Genomic DNA, 26,959 nt, shown 5'->3' with positions numbered 1-26,959 from the left:
CCCGAGTCTGTCTCATCCCCATAGCACAGAACGCTACAATATATATATATATATGCATGCCCCGGTAGCTAAATGCTTAGTTACGGCTCTGGGCAAAACCAAAGCCCATGGCCAGTATACAATATTTTTTTGTATGCATTCTTTTCTGTTGAGCACTACTGACACCGTTGAAACGCTGAGTCTTAGGTCGCCTGTGGATACATTAGTCCAATCAATGCGTCTGAACCTGGTGTGTAGTCCCAGGGTAACTGCTCAATGTTAACACGTATGAAGACGTTAATTCACGTTTTAAGTAATACAGTGTCCCCTTCAGACATTTTAAAGGAGAGATTCGGAAATAACATTCAAAACTATGCGCGAGTAAATTGCATCCTAACTCCTAACATCCAAAAAAAAAAAAAAAACGAAAAAAATAACAATAATATATATAGATATATTATTTATTTCTTAGCAGACGCCCTTATCCAGGGCGACTTGCAATTGTTACAAGATATCACATTATACTTTATTTCACAATATACAGATATCACATTATTTTACATACAATTACCCATTTTACACAGTTGGGTTTGTACTGGAGCAATCTAGGTAAAGTACCTTGCTCAAGAGTACAACAGCCGTGTTGGAGTCTTTCCATCCACCTCCGGTTGCTTCACGGTGCATTCAATTTAAATATATATATATATATATATTTGCATGCCCCGGTAGCTAAATGCTTAGTTACGGCTCTGGGCAAAACCAAAGCCCATGGCCAGTATACAATATTTTTTTGTATGCATTCTTTTCTGTTGAGCACTACTGACACCGTTGAAACGCTGAGTCTTAGGTCGCCTGTGGATACATTAGTCCAATCAATGCGTCTGAACCTGGTGTGTAGTCCCTGGGTAACTGCTCACTGTTAACACGTATGAAGACGTTAATTCACGTTTTAAGTAATACAGTGTACCCTTCAGACATTTTAAAGGAGAGATTCGGAAATAACATTCAAAACTATGCGCGAGTAAATAGCATCCTAACTCCTAACATCCAAAAAAAAAAAAAAAAAAAAAAAATAACAAAAATATATATAGATATATTATTTATTTCTTAGCAGACGCCCTTATCCAGGGCGACTTGCAATTGTTACAAGACATCACATTATACATTATTTCACAATATACAGATATCACATTATTTTACATACAATTACCCATTTTACACAGTTGGGTTTGTACTGGAGCAATCTAGGTAAAGTACCTTGCTCAAGAGTACAACAGCCGTGTTGGAGTCTTTCCATCCACCTCCGGTTGCTTCAAGGTGCATGCAATATATATATATATATATATATATATATATATATATATATATATATATATATATATTTATATATATATATATATATATATATATATATATATATATATATATATATATATATTTATATATATATATATATATATATATATATATATATATATATATATATATATATATATATATATATATATATATTTGCATGCCCCGGTAGCTAAATGCTTAGTTACGGCTCTGGGCAAAACCAAAGCCCATGGCCAGTATACAATATTTTTTTGTATGCATTCTTTTCTGTTGAGCACTACTGACACCGTTGAAACGCTGAGTCTTTGGTCACCTGTGGATACATTAGTCCAATCAATGCGTCTGAACCTGGTGTGTAGTCCCTGGGTAACTGCTCACTGTTAACACGTATGAAGACGTTAATTCACGTTTTAAGTAATACAGTGTACCCTTCAGACATTTTAAAGGAGATATTCGGAAATAACATTCAAAACTATGCGCGAGTAAATAGCATCCTAACTCCTAACATCCAAAAAAAAAAAAAACGAAAAAAATAACAATAATATATATAGATATATTATTTATTTCTTAGCAGACGCCCTTATCCAGGGCGACTTGCAATTCTTACAAGATATCACATTATACATAATTTCACAATATACAGATATCACATTATTTTACATACAATTACCCATTTTACACAGTTGGTTTTGTACTGGAGCAATCTAGGTAAAGTACCTTGCTCAAGAGTAAAACAGCCGTGTTGGAGTCTTTCCATCCACCTCCGGTTGCTTCAAGGTGCATGCAATTTATATATATATATATATATATATATATATATATATATATATATATATATATTTGCATGCCCCGGTAGCTAAATGCTTAGGTACGGCTCTGGGCAAAACCAAAGCCCATGGCCAGTATACAATATTTTTCTGCATTCTTTTCTGTTGAGCACTACTGACACCGTTGAAACGGTGAGTCTTAGGTCGCCTGTGGATACATTAGTCCAATCAATGCGTCTGAACCTGGTGTGTAGTCACAGGGTAACTGCTCACTGTTAACACGTTGGAAGACTATAATATATATATATATATATATATATATATATATATATATATATATATATATATATATATATATATATGTATAATTGCATGCCCCGGTATCTACGATATGTAGTCTTGCATGCCCCGGTAGATATGATATGGAGTCTTTCCATCCACCTCCTGTTGCTTCAAACGGAGGTGCATTCAATTTATATATATATATATATATATATATATATATATATATATATATATATATGTATATATTTGCATGCCCCGGTAGCTAAATGCTTAGTTACGGCTCTGAGCAAAACCAAAGCCCATGGCCAGTATACAATATTTTTCTGCATTCTTTTCTGTTGAGCACTACTGACACCGTTGAAACGGTGAGTCTTAGGTCGCCTGTGGATACATTAGTCCAATCAATGCGTCTGAACCTGGTGTGTAGTCACAGGGTAACTGCTCACTGTTAACACGTTGGAAGACTATAAAAATATATATATATATATATATATATATATATATATATATATATATATATATATATATATATATATATATATATATATGTATAATTGCATGCCCCGGTATCTACGATATGTAGTCTTGCATGCCCCGGTAGATATGATATGGAGTCTTTCCATCCACCTCCTGTTGCTTCAAACGGAGGTGCATTCAATTTATATATATATATATATATATATATATATATATATATTTGCATGCCCCGGTAGCTAAATGCTTAGTTACGGCTCTGGGCAAAACCAAAGCCCATGGCCAGTATACAATATTTTTTTGTATGCATTCTTTTCTGTTGAGCACTACTGACACCGTTGAAACGCTGAGTCTTAGGTCGCCTGTGGATTCATTAGTCCAATCAATGCGTCTGAACCTGGTGTGTAGTCCCTGGGTAACTGCTCACTGTTAACACGTATGAAGACGTTAATTCACGTTTTAAGTAATACAGTGTACCCTTCAGACATTTTAAAGGAGAGATTCGGAAATAACATTCAAAACTATGCGCGAGTAAATAGCATCCTAACTCCTAACATCCAAAAAAAAAAAGAAAACAAAAAAAATAACAATAATATATATAGATATATTATTTATTTCTTAGCAGACGCCCTTATCCAGGGCGACTTGCAATTGTTACAAGACATCACATTTTACATTATTTCACAATATACAGATATCACATTATTTTACATACAATTACCCATTTTACACAGTTGGGTTTGTACTGGAGCAATCTAGGTAAAGTACCTTGCTCAAGAGTACAACAGCCGTGTTGGAGTCTTTCCATCCACCTCCGGTTGCTTCAAGGTGCGTAGTGATAATGAACACAGATGACTATATGAAATCTGTAGAATGTGAATTAAATAATACAGATACATATGAAGAAGTTAAAAGCAATAAGATCAATAAATCGGTAAAAGAGGTTAAGGAAATTGCGGAGACACTATACAATAAAGGCATTATATCAAAAGAATTAAAAAAAATACATGCAGCCACATAATGCAAGAACAGGCCTAGCAAGAGGAAATCCTAAAATGCACAAAGAAAATCACCCTATGCGAATGATAGTCAGTACAATTGATAATCCAACACACATAATAGCTGAAATAGCAGAAAAACAACTTAGGTCTCACGTTGAGAAATTACCAAGCTATGTTAAGGATACAACACAATTTTTAAAAAGACTTGAATCAATACAACACAACCTTCCAGAGAATACAATTTTATTTTGCATGGATGTAAAATCCTTGTACCCAAGTGTCCCTCGTAAAGAAACTTTAGAAGCTTGTCAAAAAGCACTAGATAATAGACTAGATAAATCAATACCTACAGCAGAGGTACTGAACATGATCAACATGGTTTTAGAAAACAGTTATTTTACATTTGTTGATAAGAATTACAAACAAAACGATGGTACCGCAATAGGATCTAAATTAGGAATGCATTTTGCCAGTACATACATGGGGAAATGGGAAGAACAATTACTTAGAAAATCAGAAAGAGAACCTTTAGAATACATTCGGTTTGTAGATGATATTTTTGGGGTTTGGACACATGGAGAAGAATCTCTTTTCCAGTTTCATAAAAATGGCAAATGAAATACACAGTAATATTAAGGTGGACCTTCGATGGACAAGGAAAGAAATAGAATTTTTAGATACCATAGTAAAACTTGAAGAAGGTTCAATTGAGACTGACCTCTTCTGTAAACCTACTGACATGCACCAGTATTTACACATGTCCTCTGCACATCCGATACACACTAAAAGGGCAATCCCAAAGGGTCTAGGAATAAGAATACGAAGAATATGCTCAAAAGAAAGTGACTATGTAAAACAAAGAAATGTATTAAAAACAAATCTTAAAAAAGAGGATACAAAGAAAGAATTATAGAGACGGAGTTAAGAAAAGTTGATAAACTAAAAAGAGATGATCTACTAGATTATAAAAATAGAGATAAAAAGGTCAAAAGAGTCCCATTAATAATGACTTACTCTAAACTTTTGCCCAATATTTCTAAGATAGTTTGGAAACACTTGCGGATTCTACATAATTCAGAAAAATTTAAAAAAAGTATTTCTTAAGGCCCCAGTTGTAGCATTCAAAAGAGAAGCTAATTTAGGTGATATTTTAGTTCACAGTAAACATAAAAGAATAATTGACAAAATAGGTTCTACTAACATATGCACTAGGAGATGTAAAGTGTGTAAACACATAGACAAACGTAAAAATATATTTAAACATAAGAACACCACATATCCACTAAAAACTAATACCTACTGTAAAAATAGCAATGTTGTTTATGGAATAGCCTGTGAAAAATGTGATGAAATCAAATATGTTGGAGAGACTGGAACTACTTTATATAAAAGAATTCAGAACCACCTTTCGTTAATTAGAAATAAAAAAAATGAGGGAACCAATAGTACAGCACTTCACCAGTCAGGGACATGACATAAATGATGTAAAGTTTGTAGTATTAGAACAGCTCAAATTCGACAATGCGACATATAGAAGAATAAAAGAAAGTAAATGGATAAATAGACTGAACACGATTATGCCAGCGGGACTCAACAGAAAAGAATGAACTAATTAACTTCAATAAATATATAACATTTAAATAAATAAACAGAATTCATTCAAAAGTTGTGCATGCTGATGCGCTGGGGAGGCCAAATCTAGACTGATCCTCAGAGCCAGCATTGCATGATATAATAAAAATATAAGTTTATGTAAAGTAGTGTTAATTGGAATTAATACAGATTCAAAGATAGAAGTAAAAATGATGTCACAATATATAGAACACCATTACATCATGTAAGAATAAATCATGAATTTGAATGTAAACAATAACAAGTAGTTGTCATGCCGTCAAAAACCTATAAAAACCTCCAATGTTTGGATTCAAACACAGGCTCCCTTGAGAAAGATATGTACAACATATCGAAACGTTGGGCAGCTGGCTCTTTGAGCTAAAATATATATATATATGCATGCCCCGGTAGCTAAATGCTTAGTTACGGCTCTGGGCAAAACCAAAGCCCATGGCCAGTATACAATATTTTTTTGTATGCATTCTTTTCTGTTGAGCACTACTGACACCGTTGAAACGCTGAGTCTTAGGTCGCCTGTGGATACATTAGTCCAATCAATGCTTCTGAACCTGGTGTGTAGTCCCAGGGTAACTGATCACTGTTAACACGTATGAAGACGTTAATTCACGTTTTAAGTAATACAATGTCCCCTTCAGACATTTTAAAGGAGAGATTCGGAAATAACATTCAAAACTATGCGCGAGTAAATAGCATCCTAACTCCTAACATCCAAAAAAAAAAGAAAAAAATAACAATAATAATAATAATAATTATATATATATATATATATATATATATATATATATATATAATTGCATGCCCGGTATCTACGATATGGAGTCTTGCATGCCCCGGTAGCTATGATATGGATTCTGTCCATCCACCTCCTGTTGCTTCAACCGGAGGTGCATGCAATTTATATATATATATATATATATATATATATATATATATATATATATATATATATATATATGCATGCCCCGGTAGCTAAATGCTTAGTTACGGCTCTCGGCAAAACCAAAGCCCATGGCCAGTATATAATATTTTTCTGTATGCATTCTTTTCCGTTGAGCACTACTGACACCGTTGAAACGGTGAGTCTTAGGTCGCCTGTGGATACATTAGTCCAATCAATGCGTCTGACCATGGTGTGTAGTCACAGGGTAACTGCTCACTGTTAACACGTTGGAAGACTATAAATATATATATATATATATATATATATATATATATATATATATATATATATATATATATATATATGTATAATTGCATGCCCCGGTATCTACGATATGTAGTCTTGCATGCCCCGGTAGATATGATATGGAGTCTTTCCATCCACCTCCTGTTGCTTCAAACGGAGGTGCATTCAATTTATATATATATATATATATATATATATATATATATATATATATATATATATATATATATATTTGCATGCCCCGGTAGCTAAATGCTTAGTTACGGCTCTGAGCAAAACCAAAGCCCATGGCCAGTATACAATATTTTTCTGTATGCATTCTTTTCTTTTGAGCACTACTGACACCGTTGAGTCTTTATTCGCCTTTGGATACATTAGTCCAATCAATGCCTCTGAAACTGGTGTGTAGTCCCAGGGTAACTGCTCACTGTTAACACACTGTTAACACGTCATAGAATAAAGCAAAGAAGCTGTGAAAAGAGATGAATTATTGCTTATTCTACAAATATATTCTAAAATGGCCTGGACACATTTGTTGGTACCCCTTAGAAAAGATAATAAATAGTTGGATTATAGTGATATTTCAAACGAATTAGTTTCTTTAATTAGTATCACACATGTCTCCAATCTTGTAATCAGTCGTTCAGCCTATTTAAATGGAGAAAAGTAGTCACTGTGCTGTTTGGTATCATTGTGTGCACCACACTGAACATGGACCAGAGAAAGCAAAGGAGAGAGTTGTCTGAGGAGATCAGAAAGAAAATAATAGACAAGCATGGTAAAGGTAAAGGCTACAAGACCATCTCCAAGCAGCTTGATGTTCCTGTGACAACAGTTGCAAATATTATTAAGAAGTTTAAGGTCCATGGAACTGTAGCCAACCTCCCTGGGCACGGCCGCAAGAGGAAAATCGACCCCAGATTGAACAGAAGGATAGTGCAAATTGTAGAAAAAGAACCAAGGATAACTGCCAAAGAGATACAAGCTGAACTCCAAGGTGAAGGTATGTCAGTTTCTAATCGCACCATCAGTCGCTTTTTGAGCGAAAGTGGGCTCCACGGAAGAAGACCCAGGAGGACACCACTTTTGAAAGAAAAACATAAAAAAGCCAGACTGGAATTTGCTAAAATGCATATTGACAAGCCACAATCCTTCTGGGAGAATGTCCTTTGGACAGATGAGTCAAAATTGGAGCTTTTTGGCAAGTCACATCAGCTGTATGTTCACAGATGAAAAAATTAAGCTTTCAAAGAAAAGAACACCATACCTACAGTGAAACATGGAGGAGGCTCGGTTATGTTTTGGGGCTGCTTTGCTGCGCCTGGCACAGGGTGCCTTGAATCTGTGCAGGGCACAATGAAATCTCAAGACTATCAAGGCATTCTGGAGCGAAACGTAGTGCCCAGTGTCAGAAAGCTCTGTCTCAGTCGCAGGTCATGGGTCCTCCAACAGGATAATGACCCAAAACATACAGCTAAAAGCACCCAAGAATGGATAAGAACAAAACATTGGACTATTCTGAAGTGGTCTTCTATGAGTCCTGATCTGAATCCTATCGAACATCTATGGAAAGAGCTGAAACTTGCAGTCTGGAGAAGGCACCCATCAAACAGCTGGAGCAGTTTGCTCAAGAAGAGTGGGCCAAACTACCTGTTAACAGGTGCAGAAGTCTCATTGAGAGCTACAGAAAACGTTTGATTGCAGTGATTGCCTCTAAAGGTTGTGCAACAAAATATTAGGTTAGCGGTCCCATCATTTTTGTCCATGCCATTTTCATTTGTTTTATTATTTACAATATTATGTTGAAAAAAAAAATGAAAAGCAAAGTCTGATTTCTATTAAATATGGAATAAACAATGATGGATGGCAATTACTTTTGTAATATATATATATATATATATATAGTAATGACTTGGTAAGAATGGAAGTGTGAAACAGACGTTCTTCAAAAGCAGCAATCATTTTTATTTTGCATTAAAGAACAGGCTACATACTTCTTAGCAAGACAGGTTACTTCTCCAACTCTCCACTCCTGTCTAGCATGCAAGCTGCCTCTTACAGCCCACAACCCGTACAACATTGCAGGTTAACCACGACCAATCAGTGGCCACTATCAGCCCCACTCCTGCAAGGTACATATAATGATCCTGCAAGGTTGCACCAATAATCCAATATAGGGGAACAGTGTCTGCAGCAGGGTAAGCGCTCCTACGCATGGGAAGCACGGTCGCAGACCATGCAACTTTGCTCTGCAAAGCACTTCAAGCACAGACGCATGCACAAAGTCCCAGTGACAGCCTTTTGTTACAATATATATATATATATATATATATATATATATATATATATATATATATATATATATATAATTAGTGATTGTATTAGAGGCTCATATATCAATATTTGATCCTCGACTACCTTTTTTCTATATGGTCTCCTTTTCCAAACATAGATGAAAAAATTATGATTTTAAAATGTTGACTGCATCAGGATACACAACATAAAAGCTTGGCTGTTGAATAATTAACTGGAATGTCATTGAGTAAAACAGAAATATATTGGGGAAAAGAAATACAGACGTTTCAGCAGTTTAATATTAGTTAATGTTTTTTATTAACATTTATTCTCAGTAAACTAAAGGGAGGTATTAACACTGTTGTAGAACAATCTTTTCTGAATTTGCTGTGGGACAAATTAATAAATGAAGTGTTTCTCCACTGCAGTGTCAGCAAATGTTATTACTGTATTTATATAAACCTTTATAGAAACAAAAGAGAAATATTTTCAGTAGAATAAGATTTTGTTTAACAAATCTAAAACAACACAATGATAATACCAGTATTTGATGTTTTTCAGTTCAAATACCTTACACAAAGGATGCAAAAAATGCACACCATTTCATCAAAAAACAAGTTCTGTTATATTATACAGCAGAGAAAATGCCTTGAAAAGGGCTCATTTCAGCCAGTTAAAGAATGTTCTGGGTTTCACAGTTTAACCTTGTGAGGAGAGTGACACTGGTAATATATAAGTGCTTGTGCCGTAATACTTTCCTAAAATAATAATTCACTTTGAGAGACTTTGACTATAGTTCAGATTGCCATCACATTATAAAACAGCAATACAAAAATGAACGCCTAAATATTAGTAAACAAAAAAAGCACAAACAAAATCTCAACGTGTTTCGACAGAGTCTTAATCATGAGTAAACTTAATTTGATACAGAGGAACACCCCCCTTTTTTTTTTTACACTCAATTCTCCACAGGCGATTAATCACCATTATGTCACAAACCTTCAATTGGCAATCAGAACAATCAAAAACAACTGAAATTAATAAGTAATTAGGTACAGAAATGACAACAGAAGGCAGAAGACCATACTTTTTATATTATTTTAAACACTCAATCTGTACGTCAACACAAAACTTTTCATACCACTAAATATTCTTTTACTAAGTTACTTTTTTCTTTTTACTCTGCAACTTGAATAATGAACAGAGGTATATACTGTATACATACAAACATACATTCTACAAAAAATACCCATATTTAAAGTCTTCATTAAGGCCATGTGGTGGAACAGAATTAAATATCACAAAAGTTTCCCTTCTCAAGAGTTGTTTGTCAACTGAGCCATCTCTTAAAAGGTGATTAATCACCTGTGGAAAATTGAGTGTATAAAAAAAGGGGTATTCCTCTGTATCAAATTAAGTCTACTCATGAATAAGACGAAACACGCTGAGATTTTGTTTGTGCTTTTTTGTTTTGTAAAAAATATTTGAAGAGAAAAGCTAAAATAAAAAATAAGAATAATGGGAACAATTTGTTAAAATTGGTTAAAATTCAGCGCAATAGACAATGCAGCCATGTTCCAGTCACAAAAGCTATCCCTACTATCAACACATTAATATCCATAATTCTGTTTATTTAACAGTTGGCATTTAAAAACTGTAGACACAAAGTTGTTACATGTCTTGCATCCCTAAAATTTTTTAAAATAAACATTTTTAAAATCATTACTGAATTAAACATTTTACCAGCGTTGAAAAATCTATATGTAGCAATCAATTATATATATATATATATATATATATATATATATATATATATATATATATATATACACACACACACACACACAGTATATATAGCACTGTATTCATCCTATTTTTTCCTTTTCAAGCTCAAGTAAAAAACGTTTGTGTTTTTGCTTTCGTCACTTAGTTTAGGTTTATCAGAGGTACATGAATTAAAACTGTACCTCTAAACCTAAGTGAATTCATGCAAATCATGAAGGATTGCCATACAATTTAACATAATTAAACAAAGCAACGTCTTCCTCTTAACTTAGCAATAACTGAACTATGCAATTTACAGGAATATAAACAAACAACCAATGCATAAAAAATAAGTTTATTTCAGAGATAGTCTCGTTTAGAAAATCTGGAACCTGGTTGCCGGTCTGAAAAGTAACTGGAATCTCTGTACTTGTTCAGATTACCCTGGCCTAAATTAATCACATTTCAAGACATTAATTTTCAAAATCTCCAATGAGTTTTTGTTTTCTTGGGAAACTACAAAATAATGAATTTACTGAACTGATCTGAGTGGAATGGAACTGCTGATTGAAGAAATTCAGAGACTGACAGATGATAATTATAGTAAAAGGCTGTTTTATGAGATAAGAAACAGGTTTATCCTTTGTGCCAATTGTGCTGCACTGTGTGTTGGTTTTGTGATGTGGAAGCCGAGGGCTTAGGACCACCATACTCCTTTCATGTGTGACTTAAACTGGATTTGAAGTCAAGCATTCAGAGATGTAGTGTGTGTGTATTACCAACACACCTATTTCCATTAATATTCTGCATTTTGACAGGTTTGGTAAACTTAATTTGTTGACTCTAAAACAAGTATGTCGGTACATCACGCGCCATTACAAAATAAGAGCCGAACTGTACATGTAAAAATGTAAGCCTGACATACCTATATACTCAACAACAGACAAAGGATAACAGTTAGATGTATGTGTGACATACACAATATGTAAGCCCCACTATATTCCACAGCAGGGAATAATAAGGCAAACAAATTAGTTTAAATAGTATCAGTGATGTGTAATTTTTCAAAAACGTCAGGACGTGTGATGCAAGCTAACTGCAGTCTGTATTACTTCTTCGTCTTCGCAGACAGCAGTGTCCAGGTCCTTGTCTTTGCGTTGTTCTTTCACAAACTCCTCCTGTATCCTCTCCAGCTCCAGCAGCTCGGCTGTCAGCCTCTCCATGTGTAACAATTGTAAGTCGCCCTAGATAAGGGTGTCTGCAAAGAAACAAATAATAATAATAATAAAAGTATATTAATAAACATGGTAAACCCAGGTAAATTATTATAAATACATTGTATAACCATGGGAAAAGCATGGGTAAAACTGCAGAAATACTGTGGTTAAACAGGAGGCCAAAGGAATGCTTTAAACTTAAAAAGTTACCAGGATGTGAAAATGATACAAAGTGAATCTAAAGTTTTTTTTATTTTTTATTTTGTTTTGTTGTTTGCGTTAGACTGTGTAAGAATAGTGCCCAGTAGGTCACCAGCTTGCGTCACTACATTAGAACCACTTGCAATCCATGTGTCACTAAGCAGTTTGCTTTATCATAATGTACCAGCATGCTAGTTGTTCTTTAATTTACTTTGGCTTCTTAGTGCAGACAGAGATGTCTCTAGGCGAAATCACAGATCTCATTGTGGTTTTGTGGTTAATGCTATAAGAAAAAAGAAATAAACGAAACTCATTACTATTACTATTAATCTGGGGCCTAGGTTATAAAAGCTGAAAATAAGATGTTTAGTATTAAATAAAGTCACTTATATATCAGCCTTACACAGTGACGATACTGCATTAAAGACTTGTAGGTAAGGATAATATATTTTTTGAACATATATGTTTTTTCACAATGGTTAAATGGGTACAGATCTGTCACACAGCAAGCTGTAAAGCACATACCTTCATCAGGAGGCCCTTCTCTTCTGAACTGTTCCTCCACAGCTTAGTAAGCTGGTAGATTTCAGAGTTGAGGAACTTGTTTTGGATCTTGTGCGCCTCTATATCGTCCTAGTAAACACAGTAAACGAATGAAATCAGAACACAATCTGTGGTTGTACTTAAAACATTTCTACTGTGAGCTCTACTTATTAAGAGCACAGGTTTGACCTAGTCCTGACTGATCACTGCTTTTCTTTGCTTTCATAATTGTACTCATTTGTACCCTATAAAACACTGTTTGAAAATTGCTGGGATACGTAAAAAAAAAAGTGTGGCTAACTAATGTCAATTAATACACTGTACAAAAACAATATACTTGTTTTGTTCTAATAACAAAGAAATAGAAGAAAAAAAAATAGTTGACCAACTGATCACGTGTCTGGAATTATTATTTGACTTTATATTAGTGGATTTAAGTTTTGCTAATAAGCAGATAACTGGTCTCCTAACTTTTATCAGAGAGCAGTGTACCCCCTCATGCCTAGTAGCCTGGGGTTACACAGGGATCTTTTTTTTATATACAGTATGTTTATGTTATTATAATAATTTTTGCTATTCATTGTAACATCACATCAACACTGTGCAAGCCTGACCTATAGAGTACAAAATCACAGTAACGTGATACAAAGTACAGGTCGAACCTGTCGTATCTGATCCTGTAAGATATGACACCATCATTACCCAATGGACCTGTGCCATGTGTGACTTACATATGCTGCTACCAACTGAATGGTACTGATGGAAACTGACCAATGCACATTTTATTATGGGTCTAAAACAGTAAATTCAGCTCTTAGCAGGTCAGAATTTGTACACGCTGTCACTTCACATAACTGCCCAGTTTAACCATAGTAAATAAAAGAAAAGTAAAGGATTCATAAAATTACTGTACTGTTAAAAAGCGTGCATCCTTGTTGTTGTTTATGTCTCAGGTTAACACACACAATGTAAAAAAAACCTGTCAGATTACTTTGGCATACACTGAGAAAGCACGTTAAGAACTGTTTGGAATGCTGTTTTGTAAACTGAGAAATACTGTACTTCAGTGCTTGTGCAGTCATTTTCACAGATTTTTTTGTATAGAATACATGCTGTGTCGTACTTTGGTGTTTTAGGCACACTGATGTACCTGACGTTGTTCATTTATAATGCCCCGACGTTAATAAAGAAACTACAATATACTAAAACGACTTCCTCCGAGATACAATATTAGTATATATTCGCTGGACCCCTGGACCGGTTCTACTATAAATGAATCATTCTTAGACTGGAGTGGCAAACAGTAATTGTGTGTCTGCTCCAATGCTAATAAAATCTAGTTAAGATGTCATGTTTGTAATGCTTATTGGATGCAGAGAATGTGCAGAATACCGTATGTGACACCCCAGCAGTGAAAACATGGATCAGTTACTTTACTGCTTTTTCACATCATGCAGGATTACATGGTGGTCAAACAAAACCAAAAAAAAGAGTGTGGTTTTATCTGTGTTTCTTGAAACAAGAGTTGACGTACTTCCCATGGCTGTAATGTAAATTTAAAATAACCTTGAGGTGCTCAATCTTCTCGTGCAGCCTGCAGAAGGTCTCTGTGCCCATGGAGTTGGCTACGGTACGCTGGGGGTCAGCCATGCAGGCGGCCACCTGCTCGGAGAGCTTGAGGATGACTTCCTGCTTGGCGTTGTTCTTCTCCATCATGAGCTGCACGTGCTGCTGCAGCTCATTCACTTGGCAGTCCTGCATGGCCAGCCGCTGCTCCAGCTCCTCCTTGTCTTTGAGCAGGGCCTCCAGGCGGCCGTCCAGGTCTGTGATACACCTCTTTGTGCCGCACCAGTTCCAGCCACTCCTGCTCCCCTGCTGCTGCCAGGAACTGTTTGCTGGTCCTCTTCTCCTGCTGTGCTGCCTCCAGGGCCTTGTGAAGGAGTCGCACCAGCTCCTGATTTCAAAACAAAAACACTATGGTCATTTACTCTTAAAGGTGAAGCTTCATGAGCTGTGTTGGAGGTCCCGTAAATAAATTATACTGTAGGTGGTCCCTGAATAATGCACCTGTACTTTCTTTGTAATCTGAACCAGGTGGGATCAGATTTGTTCAGATTAGTGATTTGTTTGGAGTACTGATAATAAACTGTACCATACTAAAAATACCTGGTATAGTATTTGTTTTAGGTTTTTGATTCTTGCATTTCCTGAAAAATCTGTAATATCCCTTTGAATAAAAAAATACTGTTTTACTTATCATATAAGAACAGCTGTTAACATCATGCATTTAATTACAGTTATGGCTACAGGTAAATTCAAATAGTCTACTGTACAATGCAATAGTCTACTGTACAATGCAATTTTCCCTAAAAAACAGCCTGTTGCAGTATTTATTCATTGTACAAGTGCCTCACAAGACATATTATTTAATAACTCAGTTATCAGTTGTTATGTGCTTAAATATACTTCAGTCACCCAAACCAAACATATACCTTTTGTGACTTGAGCTCCTCAGTGAGCGTGAACACCTCGTGCTGGAGTCTGGATAGTTTGTCCACGGGGTTCCCCTCCTTTCCTGACACCTTCTCCCCAGAAGGCTGAAGAGAACTGGTCATTTTCTTCTCCCTCTTGTTCATGCTGCTTGATGGAGAAATCTTTCCTCCAGTCTTTGCTTCCTGCGCAGACTCGTTTGTAACTGAAGAAACTGAAGGAGCTGAAAGGACTGTAGGTGCTGGGGGTGTCAGAGGTACAGGCGGTGCTAGGAAAGAGAGCAAGCAAAGAAAGCATTTGAAATGCATGAATATTTATTTAATATATATATATATATATGTAATATATATATATATATATATATATATATATTTAATATATATATTTAATATATATATATATATATATATATATATATATAATATATATATAGTGAGCGGGTGGGTGCACACAGAGAAAACAGACAGGGTTTTCCAAAACAAAGCACGTTTTTATTTTAGTATTTTATAAGGCTTGCTCTTATAGTGCAATGTCAGCTGCGTAATCGAGCCGTGTCCATAACAAAAGTAAACAGTTCAAACAAGATTTCAAACAAACAAAACCACCAAAACAAAAATGCCGACGTAAACCAACTGGGCCAATAACCACGTCCAGTTGGTGTATAGGTTGTTCCACCTGGGGTCTGGGCTTCTTCTACCCTTACTCTGCAGTCCAGTCTTTCATGGATCCCAGCAGTGGACAAGCCGTTCCTCGTAGCCCCTGTAGAGAACAGGGAGTTGCAGAGGCAAAGGACCACAACGTTATCCGACACTGATTCCTGTTATCCTATTCCAGTCTTGTGGTAGATAAGCCCCAGAGGTTCTCAGGCAGGAAAACAAAACAAACAGCCCACCAGACTGCCGGCACATGCTCCCTTTTACCAGCCAGGCATTTGGCTGTTACAGGCTACAGGTGTGGGCCAATTAAGGCCAATGATAGTCTAACAATAGTCAAGCCAAAATTGCCTACCTATCCACACCTGCAGCCTGTTGGCCCGTTAACTCCTGGTGGTAAACTTGTGAGCTGGCTCACAATATATATATATTTTTTTTTTTCTTAAACTTGCTGGTTCTTTATTTTATTCTGGAGCCACCTACCTGACAATATACCCTTCATATACCCGGGCTGTGTTGTTTAAGCTCCTGTCTAAAGAAAGTACAGGTTAAAAGTATATGTCATTCTTATACCAGAAGACAAGAGTCAGCTGTAAATACTGGGTCTATTTTATTATACATACGGAGGTGATTATACATCTTGCCAGCTTTAAACCTGTATACAGTACCTAGTCTAAAACAGCACCAGATCTAAAATAGTGTAAGTCTACTGGGTGTTGTTAATAAAGAGTTCAGTGGTATTTAAATCTGGTGTTGTTAAGACATTTTTACAGCTTGTCTTGTGAGTAGTTTGGACAGGCAAAAGGACTGTAAAATATAAAAATTGACAATTTTATTATCACAGCAGTAAATTGAGAAAAAATAAATAAAACAGCATTGGGAGGGAGCAATATTAACCCAATTTGGTTAACCTGAATCCAAGTATGAACCAAGTATTTCATTAACATACACTCCCCACCATGACTGTAAATTCATGACCATGACATAAGCATTATGAAATGGCAATGCAGTTTCCTGAAAAGTCCCAAGACATGAATGGACGCACCGTAAATATTAACACAGAATGTGTACACCTAGTTTAACCAAAATTAGACAGGTGTGACATACAGATGGACAGATGAACAGCCAGAGTCACCTCCACACAACGCTGTTGTTATAAAAATGGAAACAAGGCAGAAGATAACATCACAAAGTGAATCCCTGTCTAGTTACCATGTTTGTGTTCTCAGCAACTAAGCCTGCTTCAAGGCTTCAAGCACAACAGAGCCGGTGAGTCATCGGCAGAAATGAGACTGTCTCACTGTGAACATTCTCAGCATGGGTATGGGGCAGAATTGAAATCACCCTTTTGTTATTTTGAGTTCTTTCCACCACACAGCACCAACATTCTCCTGTATGATCATCATTTTTGATTGTTTGAATTCATTAAGATATCTGACACCAGACACAATAAACAAAGTCCTGGTACTTTTGTTACCTCACCTAATTAAAGCATTGCATTTCTTGCTTCACATTACACCTCATGAAAATATCTTAGATATAATTACAATAAAGGGCAAAACATGAAAAAATATGTGGTGGTTACAAGAGTATAGCAACACTTTGTAAGCGTTTAGAATAAATCATTTAAATTGGGTTATTCCGGTTCAGCTCTTTTGTTTTGCATGCACACAACACCTACCCTGGAACCCTTTTCTCCATCAGATCACAAACTGAAGAACCCCACCCCACACACAATTTGGTCGACTTGAGCTAGAATTAAAACTGGGCTGTCAGTGAGCTTACCTTCCCAAGGTGCAGAAGGCAGCTGGCAGAGCTGTGTGGAGGTAGTGGAGGGCTCTGCAGGTATTTTCACCAGGCTGGTATTGTGCTGCCACCGTTTTATTTGCAGCTGCTGCAACCAATACAGCATGAATTGGCTGTTTAATGCCTGTAAAACAAAAACAAAACAAACTAGTTGTGGGGCTTGCTTTATTGGGAAAGTGGTCAAAGTAGCTGATTTGTGTCAAAAGTCACATTGTTTATTAATTGTCTCATGCTTAGAATGTGCTAGAATTTGATATTTCTCAAAGTTCTATGACAGTTAATTCAACAGTGGGAAGTAGCCTACTGAAAGAAGTTGATGCGGTTACTAAAACAGCTGTACCTCTTGATTGGTAGATGCCATTCCTGTTTTGATTTCATATTTGAATAGCTGAGAAGTAGAGTAAGATTTCATTTGCTCTAAGTAGTTGTCTAACTTGTTGGGAAAGTGGTCAAAATGGCAGTTTATAAAATGTTAGAGAAAATTTTAGTTGGTGCGGTTACTAAAACAGGGGTACCTCTTGATTGGTAAAAGTTATTTATGTTTTGATTTCAAATTTGAATAGCAGAGAAGTAGAGAAAGATGTCATACCCTCTAACATTTTGTCTAGCTTGTTGGGAAAGTGGTCAAAATTTCAGTTGTTTATAAAAAGTTAGAGAACATTTTAGTTGATGCGGTTACTAAAACAGCTGTATCTCTTGATTGGTAAAAGTTATTTCTGTTTTGATTTCAGATTTGAATAGCAGAGAAGTAGAGAAGTAGAGGAAGACTCTAACTTTTTGTCTTACTTGTTGGGAAAGTGGTCAAAGTAGCTGATTTGTGTCAAAAGTTACATCGTTTACAGTAAATAGAATGTTGGAAGTCTGGGAGTTTTTAAACAATGGGGAGCTTTAGAATGTTGAAAAAAGTCCCATTAAAGTGAATGAAGATGGACAAAAAAAGGATAAAAAGCTTAAGTTTAAAAAGTATAAAAGATATCAAAAAGTTGTATACAAGCACACTATTCCAGACCGGTCTACACGTTTTAAAGTTTGAACGGCATTTCTAGCTTAAATGGTGTAAGAGGAGTAGCGTGCCAAAGAATAATAAGAAGAAGTACGTTGAAGATTTAAAGTGGGGACTCTTGCTTCGCAAGCCCCACTAATAAAAATGGTTGGTAATTGTGACAGAGAATGAATGAATCCTCGTCAACAATCTCCCTCTCAATCTCTGAGGGCACTGTATAACCAGAACAGAGTGCCCCAGAATGGATGTTTTTGCAGTTCATTCCAGGGTCAGTCGGAAGCCGGACATTCAGGAAGCGGGTGGGGCCACGATACCTGAAGTCAGCGCCTTAATGCGGTAGGTGATGTGTCAGTCACGGATTGGAGGAGACGTGATTGGCCGTGCCACTGAAAGAGGGCATGACGGAGGGTTTTAAGGGGAAGTGGCCCCAGTGATCTGTTCCTTAGTTTTGATGGTTAAACTATAAGGACCGTATGCACAGGAGAATTAAAAGTACTGTGAGTGTTTTGTGTTTTGTTTGTTTGTCAGCTAACTGTCATTGTTTGTTTGGCTAGACGGCTAACACGAACCGGGAGCTGTTGCTGCACGCCAGCACCAAACCCCGGACTACACTGACCTACTGTTACCTCTGTGTTTGTCTTTCACCATTCACTTGCACTAGAGCACCCACTGTCAGGAGACATGTCTGTGTCTGTGTATTGTGTGTTTAAAAAGTGTTTTTATTATTTCGGGACTGTAACCCTCCTTTTGCATGGAGCAATACACATTGATGTGTAGAGCCCATGCTTATTATTTAAAGTGTTGTTGGCACGCAACCCAGCTGAAAATAAAGAGCTGTTAATTGTGAACTGTCTTGTGTGTGTTTGTTCTGGAGCACTGCAACATCACTACACCTGCACACTGCAAACCATTCCTTCACAGTAATCCATTTTTATCATTGCAAAAATTTTAGATGTAGGGAAACCTGCTTGGGGGATGCTATTGTGTATTATCAAAGCAGCATCTGAAAAGGATTCCCTTTGTTATACTGGCAACCTTTTTACAGCAAACACTTACAGAGCTGCTATTTTATAGCTTTATAAGAAAAAAAAAGATTAAAATGATAGCCTTGCTCTGTTCGCTTAACTCAAACTATAAAGGAAGGCTGTGGATTTTAAAGTGGTCACAATGCAGTCAAATACCAAATTCAATATACTTTGAAGTATCTTTTCCCTTCAACTTACTAAACCCTCAATACACCATACACTAAGTTTTTGTCTTTTCTTTGGATACATTCCTCCCCCACATTATCATACAACAATCAGAGCCTTTTCTTGCACAACTGGCTGGATGATGCTCATGTAAGATTACAAGTGAAAAGTTAGTAAGAACCCCTTCTTTCATAGCCAATGAACAATTTATAACTTGTTAGCTGGACAGTTTATTCTGAGTTCAGGCCATGGGAAGAATGGTGTGGAGTACTGCAACGTAACTTATAAGTGACTATATATTGGGATTTTAGAACGGAACATACATTATATATAAAATTGCTACTGCTTCAAATTAATTCAACAATCTCTTTCATAATTGATCAAGCTTATCCGTAGATCATTATTACGCACAGTGTTAAGCATGTTAGCTGCAAGCTGTTAGATTGTTAATATACATTTTAAAGACTGAGAACAACAAAGCTAGAACAGTAATGCTTATTTTTGTGTTCACAACCAAGAGCATTTGACAAGAGCATTTGATGAAATGTATGCCAGTAGATACAGGGAATACATTTCTATACCAGTTTAGGATGAATGTATTTATTTTAGGTAAAGCATAACATGAGACCATACAATGGCTAATTTAATTTAATTGTATGCGTGTATAAATTACATTTATATACAGACGTGCTCAAATTTGTTGGTACCCCTCCACAAAAAACGAAGAATGCATAATTCTCTGAAATAACTTGAAACTGACAAAAGTAATTGGCATCCACTATTGTTTATTCCATATTTAATAGAAATCAGACACTGCTTTTGATTTTTTATTCAACATAATATTGTAAATAATAAAACAAATGAAAATGGCATGGACAAAAATGATGGGACCGCTAACCTAATATTTTGTTGCACAACCTTTAGAGGCAATCACTGCAATCAAATGTTTTCTGTAGCTCTCAATGAGACTTCTGTACCTGTTAACAGGTAGTTTGGCCCACTCTTCCTGAACAAACTGCTCCAGCTGTCTCAGGTTTGATGGGTGCCTTCTCCAGACTGCAAGTTTCAGCTCTTTCCATTAATGTTCGATAGGATTCAGATCAGGACTCATAGAAGGCCACTTCAGAATAGTCCAATGTTTTGTTCTTATCCATTCTTGGGTGCTTTTAGTTGTGTGTTTTGGGTCATTATCCTGTTGGAGGACCCATGATCTGCAACTGAGACAGAGCTTTCTGATACTGGGCAGTACATTTCGCTCCAGAATGACTTGATAGTCTTGAGATTTCATTGTGCCCTGTGCCAGGTGCAGCAAAGCAGCCCCAAAACATAACCAAGCCTCCTCCATGTTTCACTGTAGGTACAGTGTTCTTTTCTTTGAAAGATTATTTTTTTCGTCTGTGAACATAAAGCTGATGTGACTTGCCAAAAAGCTCCAATTTTAACTCATCTGTCCAAAGGACATTCTCCCAGAAGGATTGTGGCTTGTCAATATGCATTTTAGCAAATTCCAGTCTGGCTTTTTTATGTTTTTCTTTCAAAAGTGGAGTCCTCCTGGGTGTTCTTCCATGGAGCCCACTTTCGCTCAAAAAGCGACGGATGGTGCGATCACAAACTGACGTACCTTCACCTTGGAGTTCAGCTTGTATCTCTTTGGCAGTTATCCTTGGTTCTTTTTATACCATTCACACTATCCTTCTGTTCACTCTGGGGTCAATTTTCCTCTTGCGGCCGCACCCAGGGAGGTTGGCTACAGTCCTTGGACCTTAAACTTCTTAATAATATTTGCAACTGTTGTCACAGGAACATCAAGCTGCTTGGAGATGGTCTTGTAGCCTTTACCTTTACCATGCTTGTCTATTATTTTCTTTCTGAATCTCCTCAGGCAACTCTCTCCTTTGCTTTCTCTGGTCCATGTTCAGTGTGGTGCACACAATGATACCAAACAGCACAGTGACTACTTTTCTCCATTTAAATAGGCTGAATGACTGATTACAAGACTGGAGACATGTGTGATACTAATTAAAGAAACTAATTAGTTTGAAATATCACTATAATCCAATTATTTATTATCTTTTCTAAGGGGTACCAACAAATGTGTCCAGGCCATTTTAGAATATCTTTGTAGAATAAGCAATAATTCATCTCTTTTCACAACTTCTTTGCTTTATTCTATGACATACCAAAGGCATGCAAGTATACATGATAAAATAGCTTTTAATTTCATCACTTTTCAGGAGGAATGAAGCATTATTTCAAAGAGCTGTAAGGGTACCAACAAATTTGAGCACGTCTGTATATATATATATATATAAAACTTTCAGGTTCCCAGTGCCTAAAAGCTAATTTTACACCCTGCACCAAATGACAGACATTCAAACCCCCATTGCAGTTCCCTCCATTGCAGGTTTTAAAATTAGCCTGATTAGCCACAGTGTATAAGTAACAAGTTCCGATGTGTCATATTAAACTCAAAGTAAAACCAGGAATGGATCAAACTGCTATGCAATGGAAGTCTTATTTCCATCCCTGGAACACAGAGGTATGGTAAAGAACATTAATAAACCATGGTAAACTACAGTAAATGCATTGTAGAACCATGGGAAAAATGTTAAATTCCTGCGTTAAATTTACTGTGGTTAAATTTATAAGGGAACCCTTGGTATTGCACAAGGGCACTTTCTTAAAATGATACATCGTTTTTTAAGGTTATTTGAAAAAAAATGACAGTAAGTGGAAGTCCAAACTGATTAGTGTATCCTCAACCAAAGTGGTTGTATCTAACAAAATAACTTAATTAAGACATCAGTATAGGCACAAACAGTGTTTTTTTTTTGTTAATGAAAATACATGTTTGCTGTAACTTGTGTTTGTTTCAACTCAGAACTGCACTTGTGTGTTCTACTCAACGAATGGAAGTGCAAGATGTATATGATTAAGTTTTATTGGCTGGCTTGTTACTGCTTCACGTACCTTCACAGATTAGGGGATTTCCTATTGCTTTAATTTTAAAAAGACATACCTTCAGCACAACAACCCGTCCTGGGATTTGAATTTCAAAGGTCCCTTCCTGAGCCTGAGCCGGGTAGCCAAAGGTAGCGTTAGCCAGGTCAATGCTTCCCAAGGGATTGACATCCTGTGACGTTCTGTAGTAGTACAGCTGGCACTTCTCTTCGAAAACAAACCAGCGGGCTTTCCAGGCCTTCAAGGGCCCCCCCCAGTTTGTTCAGCTACCCACACAGTTTTGTGGAGGAGGGTTCCATCTTAGTTTTCATGACTGGTTTCTCTTGGGCATTGCTCTGGTCCATGTGTGTGGAATCACCCTCGTTCTCCTTGGTGCTTTCCACTTCCTCTCTTGCACTGGCAGTGAGGTCATGATGATTGTCTGGGCTTGTCAGATTGGGATCAGCTGCAGGCATGGGTTTTCCGACTTGACAGTCCTGCTCCATCTTAACAGTCCTCACCATGTGTCCTCACCAGATTTCAAAGAAAAGATGTTAACTGGTTTGTCTTTGGCTATTGAAAAGAGGTGTAGTATGGTATAATCAATTTTCATTCCCTTTATTAGCTTTTCCCTGCCCCTTGTCAGTTAGTTAAACTTTCACAAACACCAGCTTCAGCGAGGGACGAATTTGTAAATAAAATGTTACATCCTTACAGTCCCATGTGAGTAACAATTAGTACAAAAAAAGAAGCTATCAGCTATGAAGGTCTGAAGAAGAGGTACTAGTTTCCCTATGCTCTCTGTGGTGATTGCAGTGTCCCTTATTCAGGATTATGTTCTATGAAAAATAAAATCTAAACTTCACACAACTTTAAATTATTGCAACTTTTTTAAAACACATATTTTAATACAGGATTCTATTGTTAATGAGCACATTTGCTGTAAATGCTTTTTTAATACTGTATAACATACAGGCACTGTAGTAAATACTACTGGCAATTACACCTCCTTGAAAGTATGCTATAGTAAATTCTGAAAATTTCTATAACCACTTTGAAGTATGCATTATTCAAGGAGGTTATAGTAGACTACAGTACTAAGTATGGCCACTATAGTTTACTGCTGTATAATAAAAATGCATTTACAGCAAATTACCACTTTAAAGTACAGTGTTTACAGCAAAATACTGGAGTAAAATGCTGCAGTAGCACAGTTCATTTTATTAAATAAATAAACCAAATCTTAAATCAGCAATAGACAATTGGAGTGTTCTGATGTAGTTAAGACTGAAGGTGGCCTCCATAAGGAAAAAACACCAGAGCCCAATGACAAGGAACAAAGCGTATTAATGTGTAGCAGGCTACTGTCGTGTTTTCAAAAAAAGGGTTTAAAGCTGCCTGACAATGTGAACTGTACGCATTGGATACTTCAGCATAAACGCCCTTGCCTAATACTTTACTGGAGTAGGCTTTCATCCAGCTATTATTAGACTCCTTCAGAAAATGAATTTGGGATCTAAAACTGAAATATTGTGAAAACAATTGGCATTTCCTAGACTTATTTGGTAAACTGACCGTGGTTAGACGTATCAGAGTGTTGGGAATAATGTTTTAGTTTCACTAATTACAAGACACAGTACAGTTCCACTTGTGCAATTACGATACATACTCCTAACAAGAACACACACCCTTCATGTACAGTAATACAAAACAGCTCACGTATTAACCACGATCATTCTTCATTGCAAGTACACATTTACTATCAACTGCAGCTTCAATATATTCCACTTTCGTTTTTTTCTTCAGTAAACAACCTCTGAATCCCGTAACTTGAGAGAGCACTTATAAATGAATAACACTTCTCTTGGTTCTTACCTCATTCACTTACAGAAACGACTTCTTCATTGTCGTAATACTAGAAGCTTTGTGTTGTCGTAATACTAGAAACTTCGTATGAACTTTGTGCTCCTCAATGTTTCACAACGACAGTTTAAACTTGTTCCCCGTGCTATGGTGACAGTTTAGGTCAATGGACTTGTTTTATCTCCTCTTTGACGATGGTTTTGTATATGCATTTCCTTTGGGTGGGTTATTTAAAGGGTCTTCCTTATTACAAACCTGTTTCTTCGTTCCTTGCTGATAGTGTTTTGGGAATTTTAGCAATGTCACGTCTTCCGTGCTTGCGTAATCCCAGACACCACTGACCTTTGTGGCAAACAATTACAACAGTGAGCAGTTACCTTGGGATTACACACCAGGTTCAGACGCATTGATTGGACTAATGTCTCCGCAGGCGACCTAAGACTCACCGTTTCAATGGTGTCAGTAGTGCTAAACAGAAAAGAATGTATACAGAAAAATATTGTATACTGGCCATGGGCTTTGGTTTTGCCCAGAGCCGTAACTAAGCATTTAGCTACCGGGGCATGCAAATATATATATATATATATATATATATATATATATATATATATATATATATATATATATATATATATATATATATTTGGATGTTAGGAGTTAGGATGGTATTTATGGGATGGACAGACTCCATATCGTAGCTACCGGGGCATGGAAGACTCCATAGTGCTCAACAGAAAAGAATGCATACAGAAAAATATTGTATACTTGCCATGGGCTTTGGTTTTGCCCAGAGCCGTAACTAAGCATTTAGCTACCGGGGCATGCAAATACATATATATAATTATTATTGTTATTTTATTTTATTTTATTTTATTATTTTTTTATTTTTTTGGATGTTAGGAGTTAGGATGGTATTTACTCGCGCATAGTTTTGAATGTTATTTCCGAATCTCTCCTTTAACATGTCTGAAGGGGACACTGTATTACTTAAAACGTGAATTAACGTCTTAAAACGTATTAACAGTGAGCAGTTACCCAGGGACTACACACCAGGTTCAGACGCATTGATTGGACTAATGTATCCACAGTCGACCTAAGACTCACCGTTTCAACGGTGTCAGTACATTCTAAAAAGTAAGGGTTCTTTGAGGGTTCCTCAGGGAACCTTAGGGTTCTATTGCAAGTTTTTTTTTTTTCAGTAAGGGTTCGTTTGGGAATCTGCTCTGTCTAATATAATATTGCAAAGGGTTCATCTTAGAACTCTTAAGTTTCATTAAGTCTATTGTTTAATGACGATTTCTAGGATACATGAGTATTAAGTATGAGGTAAATATAAGATTTGCTTCACTGCTACGATTTCTCGGGCGGTTCTGGTACGAAAATAATAAAACACAAATTACTGTATCTTTCTCTTGACTAAATGAGACTTTTTTAACGACGTTCTTTTAAAACCATGATGTTTAATATAATTTGTCACTCATGCAAACTGAAAATAATTTTATTTTAGTACTACTGTAAAAAAAAACAAAAAAAAAAAAAACGTTAAAATACAGTACTGAATAATAATTCCTGGTAATTGTGTGACAAAGCATTAAGTATTGTAGTTTACGGTGTCAATATATGACAGCGTCTGAAATGGTGCGCATCACTTGAACAGTTGTGTAAGCGTTCTTTCGCGGGCTAGGATGTAGGCTGCACCGCCTTGCAGGTCCAGTGTGCCTAACAACAGAACATTAACATAACATTAAACACCAAATCCCAAATCACAAAGCGCACGCACACAAGCAGTCCAGTGGCCACGCCTTCCTGCTCGCACACAACATTATAAAAATAAACATTTGGCTGCCGAGAAAAGCTTAGCTATTTTTCTGTTCGTATGTCACCAGGCATGTAGACAAAGACGTAAACACACAAACAGATTTAATAAGAAAAAGAGGCACTACATATTATTTCTAACAGGGTTTTTCAATTACACGATAGAAAAAATCAATGTAATTCTGCATATGGAGACACAAGTACTGTACCTCTAATCAATCTTGATCACTTTAGAGGAGGGGCAGTTTCAGTTGCCAACAAACAGCATATATCTTAAAGTGCAAAGGAAAAAAGTGAGTGATCCACAAATGTTTTCGGGAGTACTGTAAGCTTCAGGAAAAACTAAACACAATTTCAAGCCGTCCTTTTAACTAACAGACAAATATTCTTTCATGAAAAAAGGTTTTCTTTCAAAAACTATTTTACATAACTTTCTACTGTCAATTCAACTGCTGTAGAGAAACATTATATATATATATATATATATATATATATATATATATATATATATATA

General features: G+C 36.3%; 1 protein-coding gene across 2 annotated transcripts; it reads right to left on the bottom strand.

Annotated features, from left to right (window-relative positions):
• Positions 1-10,795: 10,795 nt before the first annotated feature.
• LOC117400210 (TBC1 domain family member 2A-like) lies at positions 10,796-15,439 on the bottom strand. 2 transcript variants are annotated; one of them, XM_034913522.2, is made up of 4 exons: positions 15,178-15,439; positions 14,252-14,639; positions 12,668-12,775; positions 10,796-11,982 (listed from the first exon to the last, which is right to left on the bottom strand). In XM_034913522.2, the coding sequence occupies exons 2-4, from the start codon at positions 14,444-14,446 to the stop codon at positions 11,935-11,937; spliced, it is 351 nt and encodes a 116-aa protein (XP_034769413.2). In that variant the 5' UTR covers positions 14,447-14,639; positions 15,178-15,439; the 3' UTR covers positions 10,796-11,934. The 2 variants fall into 2 exon arrangements, with proteins under 2 accessions (XP_034769413.2, XP_058878234.1); XM_059022251.1 differs by lacking the exons at positions 10,796-11,982; positions 12,668-12,775 and having other exon boundaries at positions 14,315-14,639.
• Between the last annotated feature and the right edge of the window lie 11,520 nt (positions 15,440-26,959).

This window comes from Acipenser ruthenus, chromosome 4, assembly GCF_902713425.1.
Source record: "Acipenser ruthenus chromosome 4, fAciRut3.2 maternal haplotype, whole genome shotgun sequence".
NCBI lineage: Eukaryota > Metazoa > Chordata > Actinopteri > Acipenseriformes > Acipenseridae > Acipenser > Acipenser ruthenus.
This window is presented reverse-complemented; position numbering and strand designations above follow the sequence as displayed.

Bases quoted from the DNA above. Each gene is read 5' to 3' on its own strand.
- LOC117400210 (XM_059022251.1), bottom strand. From the start codon at position 15,321: ATGAACAAGAGGGAGAAGAAAATGACCAGTTCTCTTCAGCCTTCTGGG. The intron at 14,640-15,177 runs GTATATGTTTGG...TTTTGAAATCAG, and splicing joins AGGAGCTCAAGTCACAAAAG to GAGCTGGTGCGACTCCTTCA.